General features: G+C 37.9%; 1 protein-coding gene across 2 annotated transcripts in view; it reads right to left on the reverse strand.

The window, feature by feature from the left end:
• Nucleotides 1–9,668: 9,668 nt before the first annotated feature.
• Nucleotides 9,669–26,788, reverse strand: part of TERB2 (telomere repeat binding bouquet formation protein 2) — a 35,176-nt gene continuing 18,056 nt past the window's right edge. The window contains exon 7 of one of the 2 annotated variants that reach the window (XM_019442261.2): nucleotides 9,669–10,101. In XM_019442261.2, coding sequence (XP_019297806.2) covers nucleotides 10,046–10,101 — 56 coding nt within the window. In that variant the 3' untranslated portion in view covers nucleotides 9,669–10,045. Of the gene's footprint in view, nucleotides 10,102–20,311; nucleotides 20,937–26,788 lie in introns of those variants that run through there. The other variant, XM_019442260.2, reaches the window with a different exon arrangement.

Raw genomic sequence — 26,788 nt, forward strand, 5'->3', positions numbered from 1 at the left:
TGCCGTCCATGAGTTCGAGCCCCGCATCGGGCTCTGTGCTGACAGCTCAGAGCCTGGAGCCTATTTCAGATTCTGTGTCTCCCTCTCTCTGACCCTCCCCTGTTCATGCTTTGTCTCTCTCTGTCTCAAAAATAAACGTTAAAAAAAAAAACTGTGAAATCAGACTGATCTTAGATGAAGTCATAATTCTATAATTTATCAACCTATGTGATTTGGACAAGTTTGGGCAAGTCTTAGTGTCAGTTTTTTCAGCTTTAAAATGAAAATGGCACTAGTTACTCCATAATATTAATTTATAGAATTAATGAGACAGTATTTATTTATATGGGCGATGTGTTGGCCTGACACCCCAAAGTATCCTCAAACTTAGAATAAAATCAGTGAGACTCAAATGAAAGGAAGGAGATCAGACACCAGCAGAAATGATATAGCCAAAGGAGTTATTTGTAAACGTGAAATAGATGAATCTCAGGGACATCCAGATCAAATTAAAGTGTCTCCGGAAAATGTAGACTGGATGGGACTAGATTAGGTTAGGCTTAAACCTAACCAATTACATAATAATGTGGGAAGAAAAAAATTCCTAGCAGAAGGGGTTTTTGGTCTCCCAAACCGTCCCGGAGAGACAGTTCTTTGACATGAGGATGTGAGGAGCCAGTCCTCACAACAGCGACTTCCTGATAACATCTGTGGAAGCATGAGGCCACCCAAGCAGGGTGGCATCAGTCACTGCAAACATCTAGCCTTTCTAGTGACATTTTGACTTCCACACAGATTTGTTCACAGGAAAGGAAGATGAACCAATAGCATATCCATTCAATCCTCTTAGAGCTGTATGTGTGGAAATCTAAAAGCCCTAAGACCAGGACGTTGGCCACCTTACTTCTCCTAGTGCCTGGCAGATGCAAGTAAGGATACTCCATTACTTACTGTAGTTTCCATCTTTTTCTCCCATCCCAGCCTAGTCTGGTCACGTGTCCATAAGGAGGGAAAAAGGAGGCTTTGCTGATTCAGGTTTCTAGGGTGGCTGCTACATGATTCACCAAAGACAATGTGGTGATGATAATTTGTCAGATGTCCCAAATATCAGCTAGAACTTACCCCCTCTGAAGAAAAACAGGTCTGTTATGGGATGGCTCAATTTTTATATGGCCGCTGCTGGTTCTTTATCTCATGTTTTAGAGACAATCTTAATCAAATTCCCTCCCCTTCTCCTTGCCTAATTCTAAGCCTTTCTTTTCTTGTTCTCTTTCATCGTGTTGCATTATCTCTCAGAAATGCAGTACTCCTATCACATACTTCTATCGCTTTTCCTTTATACTGTGCTTTTCTCCACTATCAGCCTGCCGGAATGCTTATCGTTTTGACCTCATAAATTACTCTTTCTTCATAGTTTGTTTGCTGATTTGATCTTCTGTTGAATGATGCCCATATTCTACCCTTCCCGTAATAAGCTGAGTTTAACCACAGTCCCATTATGCCAGGATGGGACTAGAACACACTGCTTTAACAAAACACCATTTATTCTTTGTGGAACAAAATGAGATGTTTTCCTGAAGAGAGGTTATCATCTCTGCATGTCCCAGACGAATAGACTGACTGACCTTTAGAAGCTAAAACTAAACTCTGTTTCAAGTTACCCTTCTCACTATGTCAGCCTCTAAGGGTTGGCAAAATAAGGATGTGGATTTTGTTCTGTCCACAGAGCAAAATTGATCAATTTGTCCACATTGATCAATTTGATCTGTATTGTTTGCACTTAATTCTTAATGGTCTCCAGCTGTGACAGTTAAATCAACAACATTAATTTCATTTTCAGTCTGTACAGAACGCCAAGCCACAAGGGAAAGTTCATGACAGACTCCCAGTCTGTGGGGAAGGACCTCTCCTCCCCAAGAAAACATGCATCCACTCAAATGACTGAAATAGAAAAGTAGGATGGAGCTTCACAATTACTCTAAGGAGAGAGTAATAGGGGTGCTCCCCAAAGCCAGGCTGTGATAGTGGCTAAGAACATGGGCTCTGGGTTTAGTGTCTTGACTTGGAATTCCACTTGCCATCTGATTTTAGGCAACTGCTAAAGCTTTCAAGCCTCTTTTCTGTAAGATAGGGATATAGTCTCTACCTCATAGGGTTGTAGTGAGGATCAAATGAGATAATACACATGAAGTACTTAGCACAGGAATAATAATAGCTAATGTTTCTTAAGCATTTTCCTTACACCAATGTGGTAAGCTAAATAATGGCCCCAAAGACATCAGGTGCTAATCCCTGGAACCTACAAATGTTACCTTATGTAGCAAAAGGGACTTTGCAGATGTAATTAAGGATCTTGAAATGAGGAAATTATACTGGTTGAACATGTTGTCCTTATAAGAGGGAGTCAAAGGAATATTTTACTACAGAAGAAGGCCATATGATGCCTGAAAGCAAGACTCTACATGGCTGGCTTTCCAGATGGAGGAAAGTGCCACCAAAGAATGTGGCTCTAGATGCTGGAAAAGACAAGGAAACAGGTTTTTCACTATGCCTTGGGAGGGTGTGTGGCCTTGCAGATATCTTGATTTCAGCCCACTGAAACAAATTTCAGACTTTTGACCTCCAGAACTGTAAATGTATGGTGGTGGGGTTCCTGGGTCGCTCAGTCTGCTGAGAGTCTGATTCTTGATTTCAGCCCAGGTCATGACCCCAAGGTCATGGGATTGAGCCCCGTGTCGGGCTCTCGCTGAGTGTGGACGCTGCTTAAGATTTTCTCTCTCCCTCTGCCCCTGTCTGCCACTCACTCTCTCTCTTTTTTTCTCTCTCTCTCTGTCTATCTCTCTCAAAAAAAATGTGGTGGTGGTGTTTTTCAAGCTTTATGGAGATATCATTGACATAACATTGTATAAGTTTAAGGTGTACAATGTGATGATTTGATATACATATATACTGGGAGATGTTTACTCCAATTGGGTTGGTTACATCCTTCAGCTCACATAATTACTATTTTGTTGCTTTTATGGGGAGAACATTAAAGCTGTGTTTTCATAGAAACTTTCAAATACACAATACAGTATTGTTAACTATAATCACCATGCTGTACACTAGATCCCTAGAACATATTCATTTCATAACTGAAAGTTGTACCCTCGGACTATCCTCCCATTACTCCCAACCCTCAGCCTCTGGCAACCACCATTCTACTCTGTTTCTGTGAGTTCAATGTTTTTAGACTCCACATATAAGCAACGTCATATGGTATTTGTCTTTCTCTGTCTGACTTATTTCACTCAGCAAAATGTCCTTAAGGTCCATGGAACTTGTTCTCACAAATGGAAGAATTTTCTTCTTTCTCATGGCTGAATGACATATGTTCCTTCTATATCCAATTTGTTGAGTGTTTTTATCATGAAAGGATGTTGAATTCTGTCAAAATCTTTTTCTGCAACTATTGAGACAATCATGATTATCGTCTTTCGTTCTATTGATGTGGTATGTCATATTTGTTGATTTGCATGTGTTGAACCATCTTTGCATTCAGGGATAAATCCCGCTTGATCATGGTGTATGATCCTTTTAGTGCTGTTGAATTTGCTTTGCTAGTATTTTGATGAGAAATTTTATGTCTGTACTTATCAGGAATATTGGCCTGTAATTTTCATTTCATGTCATGTTATTTTTTAGGAGTTTTTAAAACCTTATTTTTAAATATTTAAAAATTTTAATTCCAGTGTAGTTAACACACAGCGTTATGTTAGTTTCAGGTGTGCAATATAATGACTTAACAATTCCATATGTTACTCAGTGCTCATAAAGATATGTGTACTCTGGGGGCGCCTGGGTGGCGCAGTCGGTTGAGCGTCCGACTTCAGCCAGGTCACGATCTCGCGGTCAGTGAGTTCGAGCCCCGCGTCAGGCTCTGGGCTGATGGCTCGGAGCCTGGAGCCTGTTTCCGATTCTGTGTCTCCCTCTCTCTCTGCCCCTCCCCCGTTCATGCTCTGTCTCTCTCTGTACCAAAAATAAATAAAAAAAAAAAAAAAAAAAAGATATGTGTACTCTGATGTCGTGTGGTGTTCTCACCTAGCGTTAGAATCAGGGTAATGCAGGCCTCATAAAATGGGTTTGAGAGCGTTTCCTCTTCAAAGTTTGGAAGCATTTGAGACAAATTGGTATCAATTCTTTAAATGTTGGGTAGAATTCACTAGTGAAACCATCCAGTCCTGAACCTTCCTTTGTTGGGAGGTTTTCATTACTGATTCAGTCTTCTCACTTGTTATTGGTCGATTCAGATTTTCTTTTTTTTTTTTTTAATTTTTTAAATGTTTATTTATTTTTGAGAGACAGCAGGGGAGGGGCAGAGATAGAGAGGGAGACACAGAATCCCAATCAGGCTCCAGGCTCCCAGCTGTCGGCACAGAGCCCAATGTGGGGCTCGAACATGCAAAATGTCAGATCATGATCTGAGCTGAAGTCAGACACTTAGCCGACTGAGCCACCCAGGTGCCCCAGGGCTATTCAGATTTTCTATTTCTTCATGATTCAGACTTGGTAGGTTGTATGTTTCTAAAAATTTATCCATTTCTTCTAGGTTGTCCAATTTGTTGGTATACAATTGCTCATAGGAATCTCTTATCATCCTTTGTATTTCTGTGGTATCAGCTGTAATATCTCCTTTTTAATTTATAATTTTATTTATTTGAGTCTACTCTCCTTTTCTTGGTAAATGTAGCTAAAAGTTTGTCAATTTTGCTTATCTTTTCAAAAAACTCGCTCTTATTTTTGGTGATCTTTTCTACTATCTTTCCATTCTCTATTTCATTCATTTCTGCTCTGATATTTATTATCTCTTTCCTTCTGATAAATTTGGGCTTAGTTTGTTCTTCTGTTTCTAGTTCCTTAATGTGTGAAGTTAGCCTTTTTCTTTCTTTCTTTCTTTCTTTCTTTCTTTCTTTCTTTCTTTCTTTCTTTCTGTTGGCATATAGTGCAACAATGATTTCAGGAGTAGATTCCTTAATGCCCTTATCCATTTAGCCCATCCCCCCTTCCACAATCCCTCCAGCAACCCTCTGTTTGTTTGTATATTTAAGAGTCCCATATGTTTTCTCCCCCTCCCTCTTTTTATATTATTGTTGCTTCCCTTCCCTTATGTTCATCTGTTTTGTATCCTAAAGTCCTCATATGAGTGAAATCATATGATATTTGTTTTTCTCTGACTGACTAATTTTGCTTAGCCTAATACCCTCTAGTTCCATCCACATAGTTACAAATGGCAACATTTCATTCTTTTTGATTGCCGAGTAATACTCCATTGTATACATATATACCACATCTTCTTTATCCATTCATCCATCGATGGACATTTGGGCTCTTCCCATACTTTGGCTATTGTTGGTAGTGCTACTATAAACATTGGGGTGTATGAGCCCCTTTCGAAACAGCACACCTGTATCCCTTGGATAAATACGTAGTAGTGCAATTGCTGGGTCACAGGGTACTTCTATTTCTAATTTTTTGAGGAACCTCCATACTGTTTTCCAGAGTGGCTGCACCAGTTTGCATTCCCACCAGCAGTGCAAAAGAAATCCTCTTTCTCTGCATCCTCACCAAAATCTGTTGTTGTCTGACTTGTTAGCCATTCTGACAGGTGTGAGGTGGTATCTCATTGTGGTTTTGAGTTGTATTTCCCTGATGATGAGTGATGTTGAGCATTTTTTCCTGTGTCGGTTGGCCATCTGGATGTGTTCTTTGGAGAAGTGTCTACTCATGTCTTTTGCCCATTTCTTCACTGGATTATTTGTTTTCTGGGTGTTGAGTTTGATAAGTTCTTTATAGATTTTGGATACTAACCCTTTATCTGATATGTCATTTGTAAATATCTTCTCCCATTCCACAGGTTGCCTTTTAGTTTTGCTGATTGTTTCCTTTGCTGTATAGAAGCTTTTTATTTTCATGAGGTCCCAATAGTTTATTTTGCTTTTGTGTCCCTTGCCTCCAGAGACGTGTTGAGTAAGAAGTTGCTGTGGCCAAGGTCAAAGAGGATTTTGTCTGCTTTCTCCTTGAGGATTTTGATGGCTTCCTGTCTTACATTGAGGTCTTTCATCCATTTTGAGTTTATTTTTGTGTATGGCGTAAGAAAGTGGTCCAGGTTCATTCTTCCGCATGTCGCCGTCCGGTTTTCCCAGCACCACTTGCTGAAGAGACTGTCTTTATTCCATTGGATATTCTTTCCTACTTTGTCAAAGATTAGTTGGCTATACATTTGTGGGTCCATTTCTGGGTTCTCTATTCTGTTCCATTGATCTGAGTATCTGTTCTTGTGCCAGTACCATACTGTCTTGATGATTACAGCTTTGTGATACAGCTTGAAGTCCGGGATTGTGATGCCTCCAGCTTTGGTTTTCTTTTTCAAGATTGCTTTGGCAATTCTGGGTCTTTTCTGATTCCATACAAATTTTAGAATTGTTTGTTCTAACTCTGTGAAGAATGCTGGTGTTATTTTGAATAAGAATGCTGGTGTTATTTCTGGCTGTAAACTTCTATCTTAGCATTGCATTTGCTGCATCCTGTAAGTTTTGGTGTGTTGTGTTCCCATTGTAATTGCTTTCAGTATACTTTTTTAATTTCCCTTTTGATTTCATCTTTGTTTGTTCAGGAGTGTGCCACTTCATTTCCACATTATTTGTGAATTTTCCAGTTTTCCTACTGTTATTAATTTTTAATTTCATACTATTGTGATTGGAAAAGATACTTGATTGAGCTTTGGCTCAGGTCATGATATCATAGTTCCTGAAATCAAGCCCTGCAATGGGCTCTCTACTATCAGTACAGATCCAGCTTTGGATCTTCTTTCTCCCATTCTTTCTGCCCCGCCCCCACTCTCTCTCCCTCTCCTAAAAATAAACATTAAAAAAATTATTAAGGGTGCCTGGGTGGCTCAGTCGGTTAAGCACCTGACTTGGGCTCAGGTTATGATCTCATGGTTTGTGGTTTTGAGCCCTTGTGGGGCTCTGTGCTGACAGCTCAGAGCCTGGAGCTTGCTTCAGATTCTGTGTCTCCCTCTCTCTCTCTGCCCCTCCCTTGCTCACGCTGTCTGTCTGTCTCAAAAATAAACATTAAAAAAAAAAATTAAAGGGGATCTGGGTAGCTGAGTTTTAAGCACCTGACTTCAGCTCAGGTCATGATCTCACAGTTTGTGAGTTTAAGCCCTGCTTCAGGTGAGCATGAGCCCCACTTTGGGCAAAACACAAGCCCCAGGTGAGCCCTGCTTTTTCTCTCTCTTTCTTTGCCCCTTGTGGGATTCCTTCTCTCTCTTTGTCTTTCTACCCCTCACTCACTTGTGCCCTCTCTTTCTCTAAATAAATAAATAAATAAATAAATAAATAAATAAATAAATATTTTAAAAAAGGAAAAGATACTTGCTACAGTTTCAATATTTTTTTAATTTGCTGAGACTTGTTTTGTGACTTATGATCTATCTTGGAGAATGTTCTAGGTGTGTTTGAGATGAATCTGTATTCTGCTGCTATTGCTTGAATTGTTCTCTGTATGTTTGTTAGGTCCACTTGGCCTAAAGAATAGCCAAATCCAATGTTTCCTTATTGATTTTCTGTCTGGATGATCTATCCATTATTGAAAATGGGGAATTGAAGTCCCCTATTATTGTTGTATTATCTATTACTCCTTTCAGATTTGATATTTGTTTAATATATTTAGGTAGTCCACTGTTGGGTACATATATATTTACAATTGTTATATCCTCTTGATGAACTGACCCATTCAGCATTATATAATGACATCCTTTGTCTCTTGTTAGTTTTTGACTTAAAATCTATTTTGTCTGATGTAAGTAGAGCTACCTCTGCTGTCTTTTCTTTTCTACTTGCGTGAAATATATATCCTCTTCTACCCTTCACTTTGAGTCTATGCGTGTCCTTGAAGCTGAAGTGAATTTTTTATTGGCAGCATATAGTTGAGTCTTGTTTCTTCATCTATTCAGCCACTCTATGCCTTTTGATTGGAACGTTTAATCCACTTACATTTAAAGTAATTATTGATAGATAAGGGCTTACTGTTGCCATCTTGTCCACTGGTTTCTGGTTGTTTTGTAATACCTTTCTTCCTTCTGTTCTCTCTTGCTTTCTTCTTTTGTGAACTGATGATTTTCCATAGTGGTATACTTCTTTCCCCTTCTTTTTATCTTGTATGTATCTACTATAGGTTTTTGTTTTGTGGTTACCCCGAGGTTCACTTGAAACATCTTATAGATATTATAATCTATTTCAAAGTGATAACAACTTCAACTATATATAAAACTCTCCCCTTTTAGTCCACCCCTGCCACATTTTGTTTCATGCTTTACATCTTTTTATATTGTGTTTATATTGTGTATAATTAAAAATAAATTATTGTAGTTATAGCAGTTTCTAATACTTTTGTTCCTCAAGCTTTATATTAGAGGTAAGTGGTAAACACACCACTATATTACATTAGTAGAGTCTTCTCAGTCTGACTGTATACTTGCCTTACCAGTATGTTGTTTTCACATGTTTTTACATTACTAAGTAGCATCCTCTTGTTTCAGCTTGAAGAACTCTTTTCAGCATTTTTTGTAAAGTAAGTCTAGTGAGGATGAAAAGCCTTTGGTGGCACCAGGTCTGGGGGTCATAGTAACTTGTCAGCTCAGGCTGTTGGGGTCTACTACATCAACAACTACGTGGTCCTCATCAGGTGCTGGTTGCTCACCCGCTCTTCCTTTCCTGGTGAGGGGAGCTCTTTCTAACTTGGGAGTTCCCTCTTGTGCTGAGCAATGCTAGCTGTGGGGAATGGGTTGATGCAGCAGAACAAAGCTATTCTTCCTTCCCTTTTTGTGCGGTTATTCTTAAGGTTTTTAACTGCATTGCTGACATTTATTAAGTGGATTACAGAGCTGTTTTTATTTGTGTATAACTGTCAAATTGTTGATCTTCATGAGGAGACGGAGGGGTGTCCTACTCTGCCATCTTGGTAATGTCACTCCCAAATGTGTATTGTTTTAAGCTACTGAGTTTGTGGTAATTTATTATAGCAACCTTGGTAAATGAGCTAGACATTATTCTAAAGACGTCCCTTATATTACTTCATTCAACTCTCACCTTTTCCCATCTCCTCATTAATCATGGAGAAGTGTGTTAGTAAGCAGATACTTACTAATCTACCATCCTCAGTTGGTGCCACCACACCCACCCTGTGCCCACATGTAAGAATCTTCCTCACCTACTTTATTTTTGAACAGGGAAGACTCTGAAGATCCTAGTGATTTCCCTCAAACCACTCCCACACAAATCCCATAACTCAGGGTCCAGAGTAAGATGGAAAGAAATTGCAACAGGGAAAAAAATAATTACATTTTCATTGGCTTGTTTTGTAAATCTGGCTTTTTGTATTAGGTTAGGATGATGCATCTGATTTACCTTAAGGTGAATTACAGTACAAGATGCATCTGTCTTTGGCTTCATCTATCAGGCTCTGTTCTAAGTATTGTCCTTGGTTTGATTCCACAGGACAGTCACACACACACACACACACACACACACACACACATACACATTCACACTCATAAACCATAGGTGAGTTCTCCTAGGAGAACCTGTCCTTTCTGCAGTTGTAGGAGGAATGGAGAGCAGCAGCAGTGTTGTCCTACTTCTGACACCTCTCTGCCTGGTAGTTTTATTTCAAGAGAATTCACTTAACATGCTCCATTGGGGCGACTGCGTGGTGATTTCTGATGGTAGATTTAGGGCTGTATGCTGGCTTTGCATGGCTTTGCCTTGAGTAACCTCCCCCTTCCCCAGTTTCTTCACCTATAGAAAATAGGATGATATCTATTTGTAGGGTTGTTATAAGGACTAAAATGACACAAGTGTCAGTGTCCTGGACATGGCAGTCATGGTGACTGGCATGCTCACAGCCCTTGCTGAAAGGGAACTTGGGCAGCCACCTTGGTCCACAGTTGATTGCACTGTGTGTGGGTATCTGATACCCCCAAGTCAGGCAGATCCACAGGCTGACCAGATACTAACGATGCAGTTTAATGGAGAAAGTTCTGTCTAAAAAGTAGGATAACAGCAGGTGGCTCTCTAAAACCTGAAATAGAAAATAATAGGGAATCGGGCAATTAGGGACAAGAACTGAAGCTCAAAAAGAAGGAAGAGGTAGGGCCAGAAGCAAGTTGTAATTGTGACAATTAATAAAAGGAACCCTCATGTAGAAGGGATTCGAGAGGCCAGCAGAAGGGGCTCTCACACCCTACTACTTGTGAATTGCAGACCCTACTGGAAGAGAAAGACGTTGCAGACCAGTATTTCTTTACTATCCCAGCAGGAGGGAGAAAGTTTTTCCTCCTCCCCTGGCAACATCCTAGCCAGTGAGACTGTCACAACTTCAACCAAGAAGAAGCTACTTCGAACTTCCAATTTACTGCAATGGACTTTTTGTTTATAACAGCCCTTCCAACTTCCCCCTTTCCTCTATACAAGAGGCTTCTTCCTCTTTGTCTGGTCTTGCCTATGGTTTTGCTGTAGCTTGCTTGTCCCGGATTGCAATTCTCTACTATTCCCAAATAAACCCATTTTTACTGGTAAAATAACTGGAGTTTTATTTTTAAGGTTAATATAGTTTTTGAGGAGGGCTGAGTTACTGAGGAAACAGAAACTAGGAGTATGCAAAAGTAGTGAGGTGAGAAAAGACATAGAATGGATGCTAAGGAAGCCAAAAGTGGAGAACTCTCCCAATAAGCAAAGTCTCAGTAGCTGAGTCGCATAAATGGCAGAACAGTAGAGTGGAGATTCATTAACTTCTGCCACTGAGATTCCTAGTGCCATCTTGGATTCAGAAGAGTTCCTGATGTTGGATTTCCATCATTTGCCTATCTTCCTTATTGCCACATACCATCTTAAAATGAATTCCTATTACTTGAGTTTGTCTATTGATCCTTATTTCTTGCAAAAGAGGTTAATTAAAACAAAAAGAATCCAAGTGGTAGTTCTGTGTCATTTTTTAAAATGGATCTTGAAACAGTGGGGCATGAGGGAAGCAGAACATTCCCGGCAAAGGAAATATTCAGGAGTCAGGTTTGGAGGTGAGAGAATATTAAAGATGTTGGTGGGTAGGCAGAATCTCAGAAAAATAGTCAGGGGATTGTGATCTCTCACAAAGGTAAGGGTAGTAGTGTAGAGTAGGGTAGTTGGGAACCTAGATGCCCAAAATGGACAACTTTACTATGTTGTCAGAAGCTGGAGCTCCTCTGCCAAAGGCTCTATGATTCTCACACCCTCAGGGTTTTATTTTATTAATACGTATCATTTTTAACATCTTAAAGATCAGTCAACAATTTGTTATAAATTCTCTCAGGCAAGAAGTCTGGGAACTTGATTAATGACCAAAAACCTAGTTGTTATTATGGAAGATTCAGCCAGACCTGTCCCTTATCTTTGCTATTCAAAAGCTGTTTGTGTCTTCAAGGAAGCTGCTTGAAAGAAACACAGAAGACAAACCAACTCCCTGTCACATTTATCCCTGTGGGCTGAGTCACAGGGAAATGCAGACAGGATAGAAACAAGTTTCCTATCTATGGACTGACTCTGCCCCAGCCCAGACTTTAGTGATGACTGAAGTCCCTGGGAGTTTAGATACAGGTCAGGACTGGTAAATACCATTGGTCCTGGGTCCTGATACAGTATCAAAATCTGTTTCCCTCAAGTGTTTTCCAAATTTTTTAGGCTCTCTGAAGCTGAGAAACAGACTTTAGAACAGTGTTGCTCAATAGTAGTATAATACAGGCTTATATCTAATTTTATTATTTTAAAAAATTTAATGTTTATCTTATTTTAGAGAGAGAGAGAGAGCGTGGAGGAGGGGCACAGAGAAAGGGAGACACAGAATCCTAAGCAGGCTCCAGGCTCTGAGCCCAATGCAGGGCTCAAACCCATGAACCACGAGATCATGACCTGAGCCAAAGTTGGATGCTTAACCTACTGAGCCACCCAGGTGCTCCTGGTATGGTCTATTTTAATGAATATTCCATGTGCACTTGAAAAGAACTTGTATTCTACAGTTGTTGGCTATAGTGTTCTATAAATGTCAACTGAGTTTTTAATCATGTTACACAAACCATCTCTATATATATATCCTTACTAATTTTAATCTGCATGCTCAATTTGATATGAGAATGGTTATGGAGACGTTAACATGATATGATCATGTACTTGTCTATTTTTTCTTTTGGTTCTAGAAAATTTTGCCTTATATATTTTGGGGCTATATAATTACATGAGTATAATTTTTATTTTCCTGCTGAACCTGAATCCTTTTATAATTATGAAGTGTTACTCTTTTTATCTAATAATACTTCTTGTGTTAAATTCTACTTTATCTGGTATTAGGTAAAGCTACACCAACTTTGATTAGTGTTTTGATGGTGTATTTTTTCCATACCTTTATTTTCAACCTTTCTGTGTCCTTATCTTATAATTGAAGTATTTAATCCATTTACATTTAATGTTATTACTGAGTTATTTGAATTTGAATTTAAATCTGCTATTTTAATATTTGTTTCCTGGGGCACCTGGGTGGCTCAGTGAGTTGAGCGTCTGACTTTTTTTTTTTTAATTTACATCCAAGTTAGTTAACATACAGTGTAATAATGATTTCAAGAATAGAATATAGTGATTCATCACTTATATATAACACCCAGTGCTCGTCCCAAGTGTCCTCCTTAATGCCCCTCACTTGTTTAGCCCATCCCCCATCCAAAACCCTTCCAGCAACCCTTGGTCGTTCTCTGTGTTTAAGAGTCTGTTATAGTTTTTATATTATTTTTTTATATTTTATATTTCTCTGATTTTATATTATTATTGCTTCCCTTCCTTTATGTTCATCTGTTTTGTATCTTAAATTTAACATGTGAGTGAAGTCATATGATATTTGTCTTTCTCTGACTTATTTTGCTTAGCATAATATACTCTAGTTCCATCCACATTGTTGCAAATTACAAGATTTCATTCTTTTTCATCATCAAGTAATATTCCAGTGTGTGTGTGTGTGTGTGTGTGTGTGTGTGTATTATAAATACACACACACATATTCCGTTGTGTATATTTTTATATACATATATATACATACCACATCTTCTTTATCCATTCATCAGTCAGTGGACATTTGGGTTCCTTTTGGCTATTGTTGCTAGCACTATTATAAACATGGGGGTGCATGTGCCCCTTTGAAGCAACACTCCTGTATCCTTTGCATAAATACCTAGTAGTGAAATTCTATTTTTAATTTTTTAGTTCTATTTTTAATTTTTTGAGGAACCTCCATACTGTTTTCTAGAGTGGCTGCACTAGTTTGCATTCCCACCAGCAGTGCAAAAGGGTTCCCCTTTCTCCGCATCTTTTCCAACATCTATTGTTGCCTGAGTTGTTAATTTTAGCCATTTTGACAGGTGTGAGGTGGTATCTCATTGTGGTTTTGAGTTGTATTTCCCTGATGATGAGTGATGTTGAGCATTTCTGTTAGCCATTTAGATGTCTTCTTTGGAAAAGTGTCTATTCCTGTCCTTTGCCCATTTCTTCACTAAATTATTTGTTTTTTAGGTGTTGAGTTTGATAAGTTCTTTATAGATTTTGGACACTAACCCTTTATCTGGCATTTGCAAATATCTTCTCCCATTCTGTTGGTTGACCTTTAGTTTTGCTGATTGTTTCCTTCACTGTGCAGACATTTTTTTATCTTGATGAGGTCCCAATCATTTATTTTTGCTTTTGTTTCCCTTGTCTCTGGAGACATGTCAAGTAAGAAGTTGCTGTGGCCGAGGTCAAAGAGGTTTTTGCCTGCTTTCTCCTTGAGGATTTTGATGGCTCCCTGTCTTACATTGAGGTCTTTCATCCATTTTGAGTTTTTGTGTATGGTGTAATAAAGTGGTCCAGGTTCATTCTTCTGCATGTTGTTGTCCAGTTTTCCCAGCACCCCTTGCTGAAGAGACTGTCTTTTTTTCCATTAGATATTCTTTCCTGCTTTGTCAAAGACTAGTTGGCTGTATGTTTCTGGGTTCTCTATTCTGTTCTATTGATCTATGCGTCTGTTTTTGTGCCAGTGCCATACTGTATTGATGATTACAGCTTTGTAATACATCTTGTAGTCTGGGATTGTGAGGCTTCTAGCTTTGGTTTTCTTTTTCAGGATTGCTTTGGCTACTCAGGGTCGTTTCTAGTTCCACACAAATTTTAGGCTTGTTTGTTCTAGCTCTGTGAAGAATGCTGGTGTTATTTTCATAGGGAGCCCTATATCTAATTTTAACTTGTAAAATAGTCATGTGACAAAAGTAAAAGGACATGGGTGAAACTTGTTTTTATAATGTGTTTTATTTAACCCATTATATCCCTAATTATTTGGTTTGCTTTCTATGAATTTCTGAGAGAGATATATTAACAATCTCTCGGGGCACCTGGGTGGCTCAGTCAGTTAAGCGTCTGACTCTTGATTTCAGCTCAGGTCATGATCCCAGAGCCATGGGATCAAGCCCCATGGTGGGCTCTGCACTGAGCATGGAGCCTGCTTGGGATTCTCTCTCTCTCTTTCCCACTTTGTCCCTCCCTCCCCCCCCGCCGCCCCCCGCTCACTCTCTCTCTCTCTAAAAAAAATTAAAAATTAAAAAAATAATCTCTTGCTATAATTTCTGTATTTGCCTATTTCTCCTCTTATTTGAGGCTAAGTTACTGGGTCGTTGTGTCTTACAGAGCTCCCTAAGTCTACTTAATTCCTCCATATCCACTAAGTTGAGTTTAGAAAGTACTAATTTGGTGGGGTGCCTGGGTGGCTCAGTTGGTTGAGCATCCAACTTCAGCTCAGGTCATGATCTCACAGCTCATGAGTTTGAGCCCAGTGTCAGACTCTGTGCTGATAGCTTGGAGCCTGGAGCCTGCTTCAGATTCTGTGTCTCTCTCTCTCTCAAAAATAAATAAAGACTTTTTTATAAAGTACTAATTTAGTGATCTTTCCTCATCTGTTTTATTACAGGAACTAGAATATGCTAGTAATAATAGTAATGCAATTATATAACTTTTTCACTGAGCACCTACTAAGTAACTGGTGTTGTACTAGGTACTTTACATGTATTACTTCCTTGATCCTCACAATTTCCCTATAATTTTGGCATTATGATCCCCATTTACCACAGACAGATTAAATAACTGGTCTAAGATCACTCAACTAGATATGCACTATATTGGAATTTAAACCAAGACGGTTTGACTCTGTGCTCTTAGCTACTCCTTTCTACTGCTACTGAGATGTGCCGCCCTTTCTAAGGCAGAAGATGTGAGTCCAGGTGTCATTTATGAGCATGTTTGCTTTGACATACTGCAGAATGCAAAGTGAATAGAAAAACACCAGATAAGGTACTCCAGGAAAGGTCTGTATATATTAATAAATTATTAATAGCTTCAAGTGGGTTCTTCTGGTATATAGTAGTAACAGGATGATAGATATGTCACTGGGTCACTAGGCCTTTTATTTGAGTATTTCAGGGAATCATTCATACTAAATAGGAATTTGTGCTAAATAGTATTTCTGGGAATAATTTGTACCTGGTAAAATATTATAGACTCATAGGTCTGGAAGGTCCCTCAGGGATCAATTATTCCAGAACACTTATTTACAGTACTAACAGCCATTATCTCTGAAGGTGGCATTTTAAGGGACTTTTACCTTTTATATTATTTATTTCTATGCTGTTTATTTTTTATAAGAACACACGACACATAATCAGAAAAATAAAATGGTTATTCCTGCTAAGACAATTTAATAGGGAAAAGAATAGTCTTTTCAACAAAAGGTGTTGGATCAACTGGATATCCACATGAAAAAGAATGAAATTGTACCCTTACCTCATACCATACACAAAAATTAACTCAAAATGAATCACAGAACTAAATGTAGGGATTAAAACTATAAAAGTCTTAGAAGAAAACATAGCTTAAATGTTCATGATCTTGGGTTAGGCAAAGATTTCTTAGATACAAAACCAAAAGAAAAATATAAATATTGGACTTCATCAAAATTAAAAACTTCTGTGCTGCAAACAATGCCATCAAGACAGTGAAAGACAACCCATAGAATGGGAGAAAATACTTATAAATCATATATATGATAAGGAACTTATATCCAAAATATATTTTAAAAACTATTATAGCTCAATAATAAAAAGACAACCCAAATTAAAAACGGGCAAAGAACTTGAATAGATGTTGATTTGCGAACTCAGGAGCTTTGCAAGTGAAATCTTTAAATGGCCTCAATTACAGAGGGCAAGGAAAAGAGTAAGGAAAAGGCAAAGAAAGAGTAAGACCACTCCAGATTGGTAGGGGGCAGATTTAATAAGCAAGGGAACTTACATACAAGGCTTGTCTTAGGCAGCTGAAAGATGAGTAGATCCCTGCACCTGCCTGCCAGAATCTTAAACATTTATATAGAGGCTTTAACTGATTTCAGTATATATATTGACCAGGTGATCTTAACACCACATTACTCTCTCAAGTCTGCATCCTTGAAAATGGCTCTCACTGTGGGAACAGTGGGCAGAAAACACATTTCAGGGATGTGGGAAACGATGAGGAGGCTCCAATTGCCCGGGTGAGGTTGTGGGTCAATCAGTGGTCACATCCTTTCCATAACTTCCTCTGACAATTAGACATTCCTCCAAAGAAGATATAAAAATAGCCAATAAGTGTGTGAAAAAAATGTTCGTCATTAGCCACAGGGAAATGCAAATCAAAATCACAAGATACAATTTCACACCAAGATGGCCATATTAAAAAAAAAAAAACAGATAATAACAAGTGTTGGTGAGGATGTGGAGAAATTGGAACCCACATACATTGCTGGTGAATATGTAAATGATGCAGTCACTTTAGAAAGCAGTTTGGCAGTCCTCAAAATGTTAAACATAGCTACCATGCGATCCAGCAATTCCACTCTTCTATACGAAAGAGAAACAGAAGCATACATTCACAGAAAAACTTGTACCTGAAATGTTCATAGCAGCATTATTCATAATAGCCAAAGAGTAGAAACAACCCAAGTGTCTATCAATTGATGAATAAAGTGCAGTATTTTCCATACAATGGAATACTACTTGGCAATAAGAAGGAATGATATAACATGGATGAACTCGGAATACATTATGCTAAGTGAAAGAAGCTTGTCACAAAAGGGCATTTTATATGATTTCATAGATACATTCATTCCATCCATACATTCCAGAATGGGCAAATCTATGGAGACAGAAAGATTAATGGCTACCTAAGGCTGGAAGTGGGGATGGGGAGGTGGGACATGGGCAATGACTACAATGGGTAAAGGATTTTTTTTTGGGGTGGTGACCATGTTCTAAATCAGATTGTGGTGGTAGTTGCCCATCTCTGTCATGATACTGAAAGCCATTGACTTGTACCCATTAAATGTGTGAACTGTACAGCATGTGATTATATCTTAATAAAGCTGTTAGGAATGAAAAATGGCTATTCCATTAAATTGATGCAATATGATTTAAGGGGACATTCTATTCATTCATTATTAAGCAGTGAGATTATTTTCAGTTTTTCACATTGCTAACTAATGGTGTAACCAAATACTCCATTTGAAAGAAATATTTTTTACCAAAACTGCTATAAATCTAAACAATATGTGGGGCACCTGGGTGGCTCAGTCGGTTGAGCGTCCGACTTCAGCTCAGGTCATTATCTCACAGTTCATGAGTTCGAGCCCCGCGTCAGGCTCTGTGCTGACCCCTCAGAGCCTGGAGCCTGCTTGGGATTCTGGGTCTCCCTTTCTCTCTGCCCCTTCCCCGCTCATGCTCTGTCTCTCTCTGTCTCTCAAAGATGAATAGACGTTTAAAAAAAAATCTTTTTAAGTAAAAATTTTTAAAAACTGAAAGATATGTGATATGCCTAAGGTCACCCATATATTTTCAACATCACAAATCTGTCAAGAGTTTACAGGTGTAAAGAATTAGTATCTTCCACACAGTTCTCTCCCATAGGATGAGGTCAGTGGCCTGTCCTTAAGCCTAACTTATGAATAGCTTAGCAGTAAGAGACACAAAATATAGTGCCTTAAACAAAACAGAAGTTTATTTGTCTGTCACATAAAAGCCTAGAGATAGGCAACCCAGAGCTAAGATGGCAGATGTCTCCACAATGCCCTCAGGATCCCAGGATCCAGCTCTAGGCCCCAGGCTCAGTCTCTTGCTCTGTCAACAATGGGGTATAGTTCTTGCTATTATGGTTTAAATGATAGCTATCACATCCCCATTCCAAGCAACAAGATGAAAGAAACCAAATGAGTGGGGGAGGAAGGAAAGGGGACAAAGTGTATATGTCAGAGGACTTTAAGAAAAGCTCCCAGATGCCCTTTCTGCCGTGCATCCATCCATTGACCAAAACACTGTGACATAGCCATACTTTACTTCAAGTGAGACTGACAATATGGTCTTTATTCTAGGTAGCATGTGTCCAGATAGAAATTAGGGGTTCTATCATCATGAAAGAAAAGGACACATACATTCAGAAATAACAAGCAGACTCTGCCAATAACTCATAATTTATCTAATGTCATAAGACCCTACAAAAGCTAGAGAGAAAAATGGTCTGGTTACAAAGGATAAAAGAAATAAGATGAACTAAGAACTACACACTAAATTAAGCAGTATGAGGAAAGACTATGCCTAATAGTGAAAAGCATTAGAGGAGACATGTTTGCAAAAGCATAGAGAAATAACCAAAAGTACTAAAGTGGGGAGAGCATTCTTATAAGATGTGAGCCAAGGCAATATCCATCAGATACACTAGGCACATAAAAAGAAACAGCTTAAATGAGCAATAAGTAAAATCATACTGCCTTTCACTTCCCATTAAGACAGTAGACTTAACAAAACAGTTTATTGTTGCCTACTTTACTTGTTCATATGTTTCTAATTCCTGAAAGGCTTATGTTATCAACTGATTTTATTGCTTCTGGTAGTATGTCAAGCATATACATTGCATCTGGCCTTTTCCATATACTCCTAAAGATATAATTACTTTTGTTTGGAAATCATTTTGGTTGTAGTTTTTTCTCTACTATGTTAACACATGCATACTACATATATCAGAAAAAATACTTGAACACTCCCAAGAAATCCCAATGTACACAACTTAGTGTAAATTTACTTAATCCTTGTAATAAGTAATTTAAGATGCATAGACAGGCTTGGTTTCTATGCAAGAAATATTCAACTGAATGTGACTGAGATAAAATGTTCAAGAGCAATAATATTTAATATACTTCAGGAAAAGGTCATTAACATTTAGTTTAGATTTTTTTTTTTTAATTTACAAGTTCAGAAGAGTTTAACCACAAATACAAATATAAATATAAATAAGGAGAAGTTACCATATGGGAAAAACAGAACTTTCAAATGCTAATGCTGAGATTAATGTTAAAATTTTGTATTATAAAATTTGAGTCATGAAGAAAGACCAGGGCCCACATATACCCAAATGATCCAAACACTTTAAAAAAGCGCATTTTCTTTAGTTAATTGTACGGTTGATATGCACTTCCTAGGTGAAAGTATAGTTTTATTTTATTTTATTTTTTTCAAGTTTGGACTGCTTTATAGAGAGAATCCCAAGCAGGCTCTGTGCTGTCAGTACAGAGCCCAATGTGGGGCTCAATCTCATGAACTATGAGATCATGACCTGAGTTGAGATCAAGAGTCAGATACTCAACTGACTGAGCCACCCAGGTGCCCTGGAGAAAGTACAGTTTTAAAAAGATGATAGCTTCACAAAAAATATATATCATTTACAAATCTTCAAAAAGTACTAAACCCAACAGATTCAACACAGTATGACCATATGAATAAAGATAAGAAGTTGCTATCTTGAAATCATTATATCTCATTACTATTTTAACTTTTTTAGAAAACGAGCCAAGCATGTTGGCTTGTTTCTGGGTTCTCTTTGCAGATCTACTGTCACTTATATCTGTCATAGACTACAGCATATACATTGTGAAACAGTGGGAAAGCCCTGGCTTGGAAAATCAAGACAGTTGTGTTCTAGTCCTGTTTTGGCAACCAACTAGTCACCCTAGACAAGACATCCTCTCAAGGCCTTCACTTCCTCATTGTTCTCCAAGGTCCTTTCCAGCACTGTGATTCTAAGGTGACTTGAGGATTCATTTCAGAGGATACAACACTCATTTACATTAAATTCCTACTGGTACATGTTATCAGGAACTGTTCACACATGAAGTCTGAATCATTAAAGTGCTTTACTCTGTATTTTTCAAGCCAGAAACAGTAATTCAGAACTAAACAGTAACATTCTAATTTTTTAATTAAAATAAGATGATCAGAATCATAAAACTTAACATTGAATCTAGAAAAACATATATAATTAATTGAATGTTAAAGCCAAAAGAGTATCTGGCAGAGAGGGAGAGAGAGAAAGACTGAGACTTCTTATAAAGTGTTTTTATGACATTTACTCTATAACAACTGTGTACTCAGGATTTGTGGACATAACATTACAAACTGGGGAGAAAATCCAGCCCAAATGTCAAAACACAGAGCCAAAATGATTCTGAATTTCCTTAAAAACACATTTTGAGAAAGAAAGAGAAAAATTCTTCCCCATTTCCCCAATCCCCTTGTCCCAAGGGGAGAGTGTAAAATCATGTACATCTTTGCTAATATTTTATAAAAAAACAAATAACTAGATATAAGTACAATTTAACTTATTATTTTCTCTTCAATTTGCTTTTTATAGCTGACATGTTAATTTCATTTTGAACATGGTATGCCAAATATCCTGAGCTTCCAGGAATAAAGTCACGTAGCTCCCCAAGGAATTTCTTCATGGAATCAATTGATATATAACCTACAAAATTAAAAATATATATACATTTGAAATCCTATCGTACTATTACACTATTTGTTTTTCAATGTCTTTGATTTATTAGAATTAAGATTTTTAAATAATGTTTTTAGAAAGAAGTAAAAAGAAGAAATAATACCAGTGAGAAGATTCTCCATGAAACTTGATAATTATTAGGGAACACCTTTCTTCCCGACTCCCCACTCCGTCCAACCTTCTACCTCCTTTTATTTTATTTTAAATGTTTATGTCTTATTGAGAGACAGAGAGACACAGAGCGTGAGCAGGGGAGGGATGGAGAGAGGGGGAGACACAGAATCTGAAGTAGGCTCCAGGCTCCGAGCTGTCAGCACAAGACACGGGGCTCAAACTCACAAACTGCGAGATCATGACCTGAGTCCAAGTCGGTCGCCCAAACAACTGAGCCACTCAGGCGCCTCTACCTCCTTTTAAAACACAAATATTTCGGGGTGCCTGGGTGGTTCAGTAGGTTAAATGTACAACTTTGACTCATGTCATGATCTTGCAGTTCGTGGGCTCAAGCCCTGCATTGGGCTCTGTGCCAACAGCTGAGAGCCTGGAGCCTGCTTTGGATTCTGCATCTCCCTCTCTCTCTGCCCCTCCCCTGCTCACACTCTGTCTCTCTCTGTCTCTCAAAAATGAATAAATGTAAAAATATTTTTTTTAATAATAAATAAAACACAAATTTTGATTACCCACTTTGACTACTGAGAGTGTAATGTCCAGGTTGGGGATAAAACATAAAGTACTTAGACTAAAATAACTGGGAAATGTGTCTGGCTTAGAGTGTAATCACTCACAACTATCTATCCAACTAGCTACTAACAGCATCAACAGCTCATCTTCACCAGCAGAGCTGGGAACACTTTCCTGCATGGCTAACACTGGGATAACATTGTTTAATAAGAAATTAAGGAAAGCCAATATTACTGCTTAGTCAACAAGGGTTTTGGGTGTGAGTAATTTTGATGTCATTAATAATCTGAAATTGATAAGAGTATCAAAAAACACCCACCTAGAATGCAGAGAGCTTAAGGACTCAATAACATTAAGCAATATTACCTTGATAGCAACTGCTTATCTGAGTGATTATATTTTAAGTGTATTGTGTTTGTAGTTTATATTAAAACTGAAACCTAGTTTAAAAGTAAATACTGTATGAGAAAAACTCTGATAGAGCTCAAAGATGATTGAGTTTAAAACACCACCATCAACATGTGGTACATATGCATATAATTTGATTGCTTCTAATAATAGATAATAAATTCACAGCTAATAAATTAACTATGAATTAAATAATATAAAACTGAGTAGTGCCTTTAAAGATATTTTAATCATAATCATTTACTTCAGAAAATCTCTTGAAATACTATTACTACACTCTACGTGGTTCATGATTTTTGCCTAATGACTAGGTTCTGTATAAAATAAACTAGTGCAGAAAAATATTAACATTTAGTTAACTGCACATATACACAGTATGTGAAGTTTCTAAAGATATGTATGAGGATAGGAGTTTTAAAAATAATTATTATATTGATAAAAATATTCCTATAATTATAAGAAGGACATTTATGCATCAGAAATAGATTATTGTAGCAGTTTTGAAGTAATTATGACTTTTGGCTGAAGTCAACTGACGCCCAATTTATACTAGCTTAAACAAAAAGGGAGTGTACTAGAAAGACACTGCCATATCAACCAAGCTTGTGAAGAAGGCAGGCATGTTGCTGGGCCTCAGAAGTAACTAGCTCTCATTGTTGTCTCTTACTGGTATCCAGTTTTTCTCTACATGTTAATTTCATTTTCCTTTCTTGAGGCAAGTTGGCTTTAGTAGAAAACATGGGCCCCCAATGCTCCCAAGTTTTGTATCTTAGAGCTATGGTTACCTGAATGAGAATGATTTGACTGGCTGCATTCCATGTCAAAAAATCTAGAGAAAAGCTGTGACTGGCCCAACTTATATCAGGTAATCGTTCCCAAAGCAACTGTTAGAGGTGAAGAGCAAGCTCATGTTTTAGAAAATGACTGTTTCTGTGTAACCCAGATGAACTGGGGGGCGGGGCGGGGGGGGCGAGAAAAAAGAGTTCCTAGGAAAGGTATTCTTGGTGGAGGATTCCATAAGTGTCTGTGGTAACCAGCCTCCCAAATGGCCCTAAATGATCCCTATCTCTTAGTGTTCACCAGTTTCTGTAGTCTCTGGAAGGAGATTCTGTATTTGGGTGTGTCTTTGTGACCAATAGCACATGGTCGAAGTGATGGTTTGTCACTTCTAAGAGTAGGATAAAAAAAGCATAGTGGCTTCTGTCTTGGGTAGGCTCTTTTCCCTCTTGCAGTTCTCTCTCTGAGGAAAGCAAGCTACCATGATGTGAACAGCCCTTATGGATAGGCCCACATGATGAGGAGTAGGGCCTTGAGCTGAAAATCAGCAAAGACCCAAGCCTGTCAACAACCACATGAGTGAGCTTTGAAATGTATTTCCCAGTTCTAGTTGTGCCTTGGAGTAACTGTAGCCTGGCTAACAACTTGACTGTAACCTTGTGAAAGACTCTAAGACGGAAATATCTAAGATGCTCCTGGATTCTTGGCCCTCAGAAACTATCAAGTAATAAATGTTCATTGTTTTAAACTGCTAACTTTTAGAGCAATTTGTTACACAGTAATAGATAACTAATAAAGTACCTATGATAAGTTCCCAAACTTTTAATTATCAGAACTTTTTGGTTTGAAAATTTTGCCTGCAAGATATTTACTCTTTTTTTTATTAATAATACATGTAGCTATCAATCAGAACTTCTTCTGATAACCAGTGATATCAGACTGAAAGAATTTAATTCCAGTCAAAAGCAAAAACCAAACAAAAAACAGACCAAAAAAAAAAAATCCCTTGATATTTTATAGGACATTTGGCACTATCTGAAGACATTTTTCGTTGTCACAATTTGGGGCCACTGGGTTCTATGGCATAGCTCCAATTTGTATTTTCTGCAACCTAACATCTAATTAGTTCTATTTTAAGAGATTTAACATTCATTGAGCTAAATCTAACCCGTTTTGAGGAAGAGACAATTAAGTTATAGTCACAGAAATTACTACCACTGCCTAAATTAGAACTGTCATTCACTACATTCCAACAAGTTATTCCTTCCTGTACAAGCAGATGGGCATGATTTTAAAAAAGGAAGTACTTGTCATTTTATATCAAAATTAAAGACAAATGAATTATCTCTAAAAATTGAAACTTTCTTCCAAGAAAGTGCTATAAAATTTTAACGTAGGGGTGCCTAGATGGCTCTATTGGAAAAGCATGTGACTCTTGATCTTGGGGTCATGAATTTGAGCCCCACGATGGGTATAAAGATTACTCAAGATAAATAAATAAAATTTTTTGTAATTTTTATTTAATTTATTTTTTTAATTTACATCCAATTTAGTTAGCATATAGTGCAACAATGATTTCAGGAGTAGATTCCTTAATGCCCCTTACCCCTTTAGCCCATCCCCCTCCCACAACCCCTCCAGCAACCCTCTGTTTGTTCTCCATATTTATGAGTCTCTTATGTTTTCATTCCCTTCCTTGTTTTTATATTATTTTTGCTTCACTTCCCTTATGTTCATCTGTTTTGTATCTTAAAGTCCTCGTATGAGTGAAGTCATATGATATTTGTCTTTTTCTGACTGACTACCCTCTAGTTCCATCCACATAGTTGCAAATGGCAACATTTCATTCTTTTTGATTGCCGAGTAATACTCCATTGTATATGTATATACCACATCTTCTTTATCCATTCATCCATCGATGGACATTTGGGCTCTTCCCATACTTTGGCTATTGTTGGTAGTGCTACTATAAACACTGGGGTGTATGAGCCCCTTTCGAAACAGCACACCTGTATCCCTTGGATAAATACGTAGTAGTGCAATTGCTGGGTCACAGGGTACTTCTATTTCTAATTTTTTGAGGAACCTCCATACTGTTTTCCAGAGTGGCTGCACCAGTTTGCATTCCCACCAGCAGTGCAAAAGAAATCCTCTTTCTCTGCATCCTCGCCAAAATCTGTTGTTGCCTGACTTGTTAGCCATTCTGACAGGTGTGAGGTGGTATCTCATTGTGGTTTTGAGTTGTATGTCCCTGATGATGAGTGATGTTGAGCATTTTTTCCTGTGTCGGTTGGCCATCTGGATGTGTTCTTTGATGAAGTGTCTACTCATGTCTTTTGCCCATTTCTTCACTGGATTATTTGTTTTCTGGGTGTTGAGTTTGATAAGTTCTTTATAGATTTTGGATACTAACCCTTTATCTGATATGTCATTTGCAAATATCTTCTCCCATTCCACAGGTTACCTTTTAGTTTCGCTGATTGTTTCCTTTGCTGTTTAGAAGCCTTTTATTTTCATGAGGTCCCAATAGTTTATTTTGCTTTTGTGTCCCTTGCCTCCAGAGACGTGTTGAGTAAGAAGTTGCTATGGCCAAGGTCAAAGAGGTTTTTGTCTGCTTTCTCCTTGAGGATTTTGATGGCTTCCTGTCTTACATTGAGGTCTTTCATCCATTTTGAGTTTATTTTTGTGTATGGTGTAAGAAAGTGGTCCAGGTTCATTCTTCTGCATGTCACCATCCAGTTTTCCCAGCACCACTTGCTGAAGAGACTGTCTTTATTCCATTGGATATTCTTTCCTGCTTTGTCAAAGATAGTTGGCCATACATTTGTGGGTCCATTTCTGGGTTCTCTATTCTGTTCCATTGATCTGAGTGTCTGTTCTTGTGCCAGTACCATACTGTCTTGATGATTACAGCTTTGTGATACAGCTTGAAGTCTGGGATTGTGAAACCAGCTTTGGTTTTCTTTTTCAAGATTGCTTTGACTATTCTGGGTCTTTTCTGATTCCATACAAATTTTAGAATTATTTGTTCTGGCTCTGTGAAGAATGCTGGTATTATTTTGATAGGGATTGCATTGAATATGTAGATTGCTTTGGGTAGTATTGACATTTTAACAATATTTGTTCTTCCTATCCAGGAGCATGGAATCTTTTTCCATTTTTTTGTGTGTGTCTTCTTCAATTTCTTTCATAAGCTTTCTATAGTTTTTGGTGTATAGATTTTTCACCTCTTTGGTTAGATTTATTCCTAGGTATTTTATGGTTTTTGGTGCAATTGTAAATGGGATCGATTCCTTGATTTCTCTTTCTGTTTCTTCATTGTTGGTGTATAGGAATGCAACCAATTTCTGTGCATTGATTTTATATTCTGCCTTTTGCTGAATTCATGGATCAGTTCTAGCAGTTTTTTGGTGGAATCTTTTGGGTTCTCCATATAGAGTACCATGTCATCTGTGAAGAGTGAAAGTTTCACGTCCTCCTGGCCGATTTGGATGCCTTTTATTTCTTTTTATTTCTCAATCATGTCTGATTGCTGAGGCTAAGACTTCCAATACTATGTTGAATAACAGTGGTGAAAGTGGACGTCCCTGTCTTGTCCTTGACCTTGGGGGGAAAGTTCTCAGTTTTTCCCCATTGGGGATGATATTAGGGGTGGGTCTTTCATATATGGCTGTTATGATCTTGAGGTATAATTCTTCTATCCCTACTTTCTTACAAGTTTTTATCAAGACGGGATGCTGTATTTGGTCAAATGCTTTCTCTGCATCTATTGAGAGGGTCATGTGGTTCTTGTCCTTTCTTTTATTAATTTGATGAACCACATTGATTGTTTTGTGGATATTGAACCAGCCCTGCATCCCAGGTATAAATCCCACTTGGTCGTGGTGAATAATTTTTTAAATATATTATTGGATCTGGTTGGCTAATATCTTGAGTATTTTTGCATCCATGTT

The sequence above is a fragment of the Panthera pardus genome, unplaced genomic scaffold (assembly GCF_024362965.1).
Source record: "Panthera pardus isolate Hobbes unplaced genomic scaffold, ASM2436296v1 HiC_scaffold_24, whole genome shotgun sequence".
Lineage (NCBI taxonomy): Eukaryota > Metazoa > Chordata > Mammalia > Carnivora > Felidae > Panthera > Panthera pardus.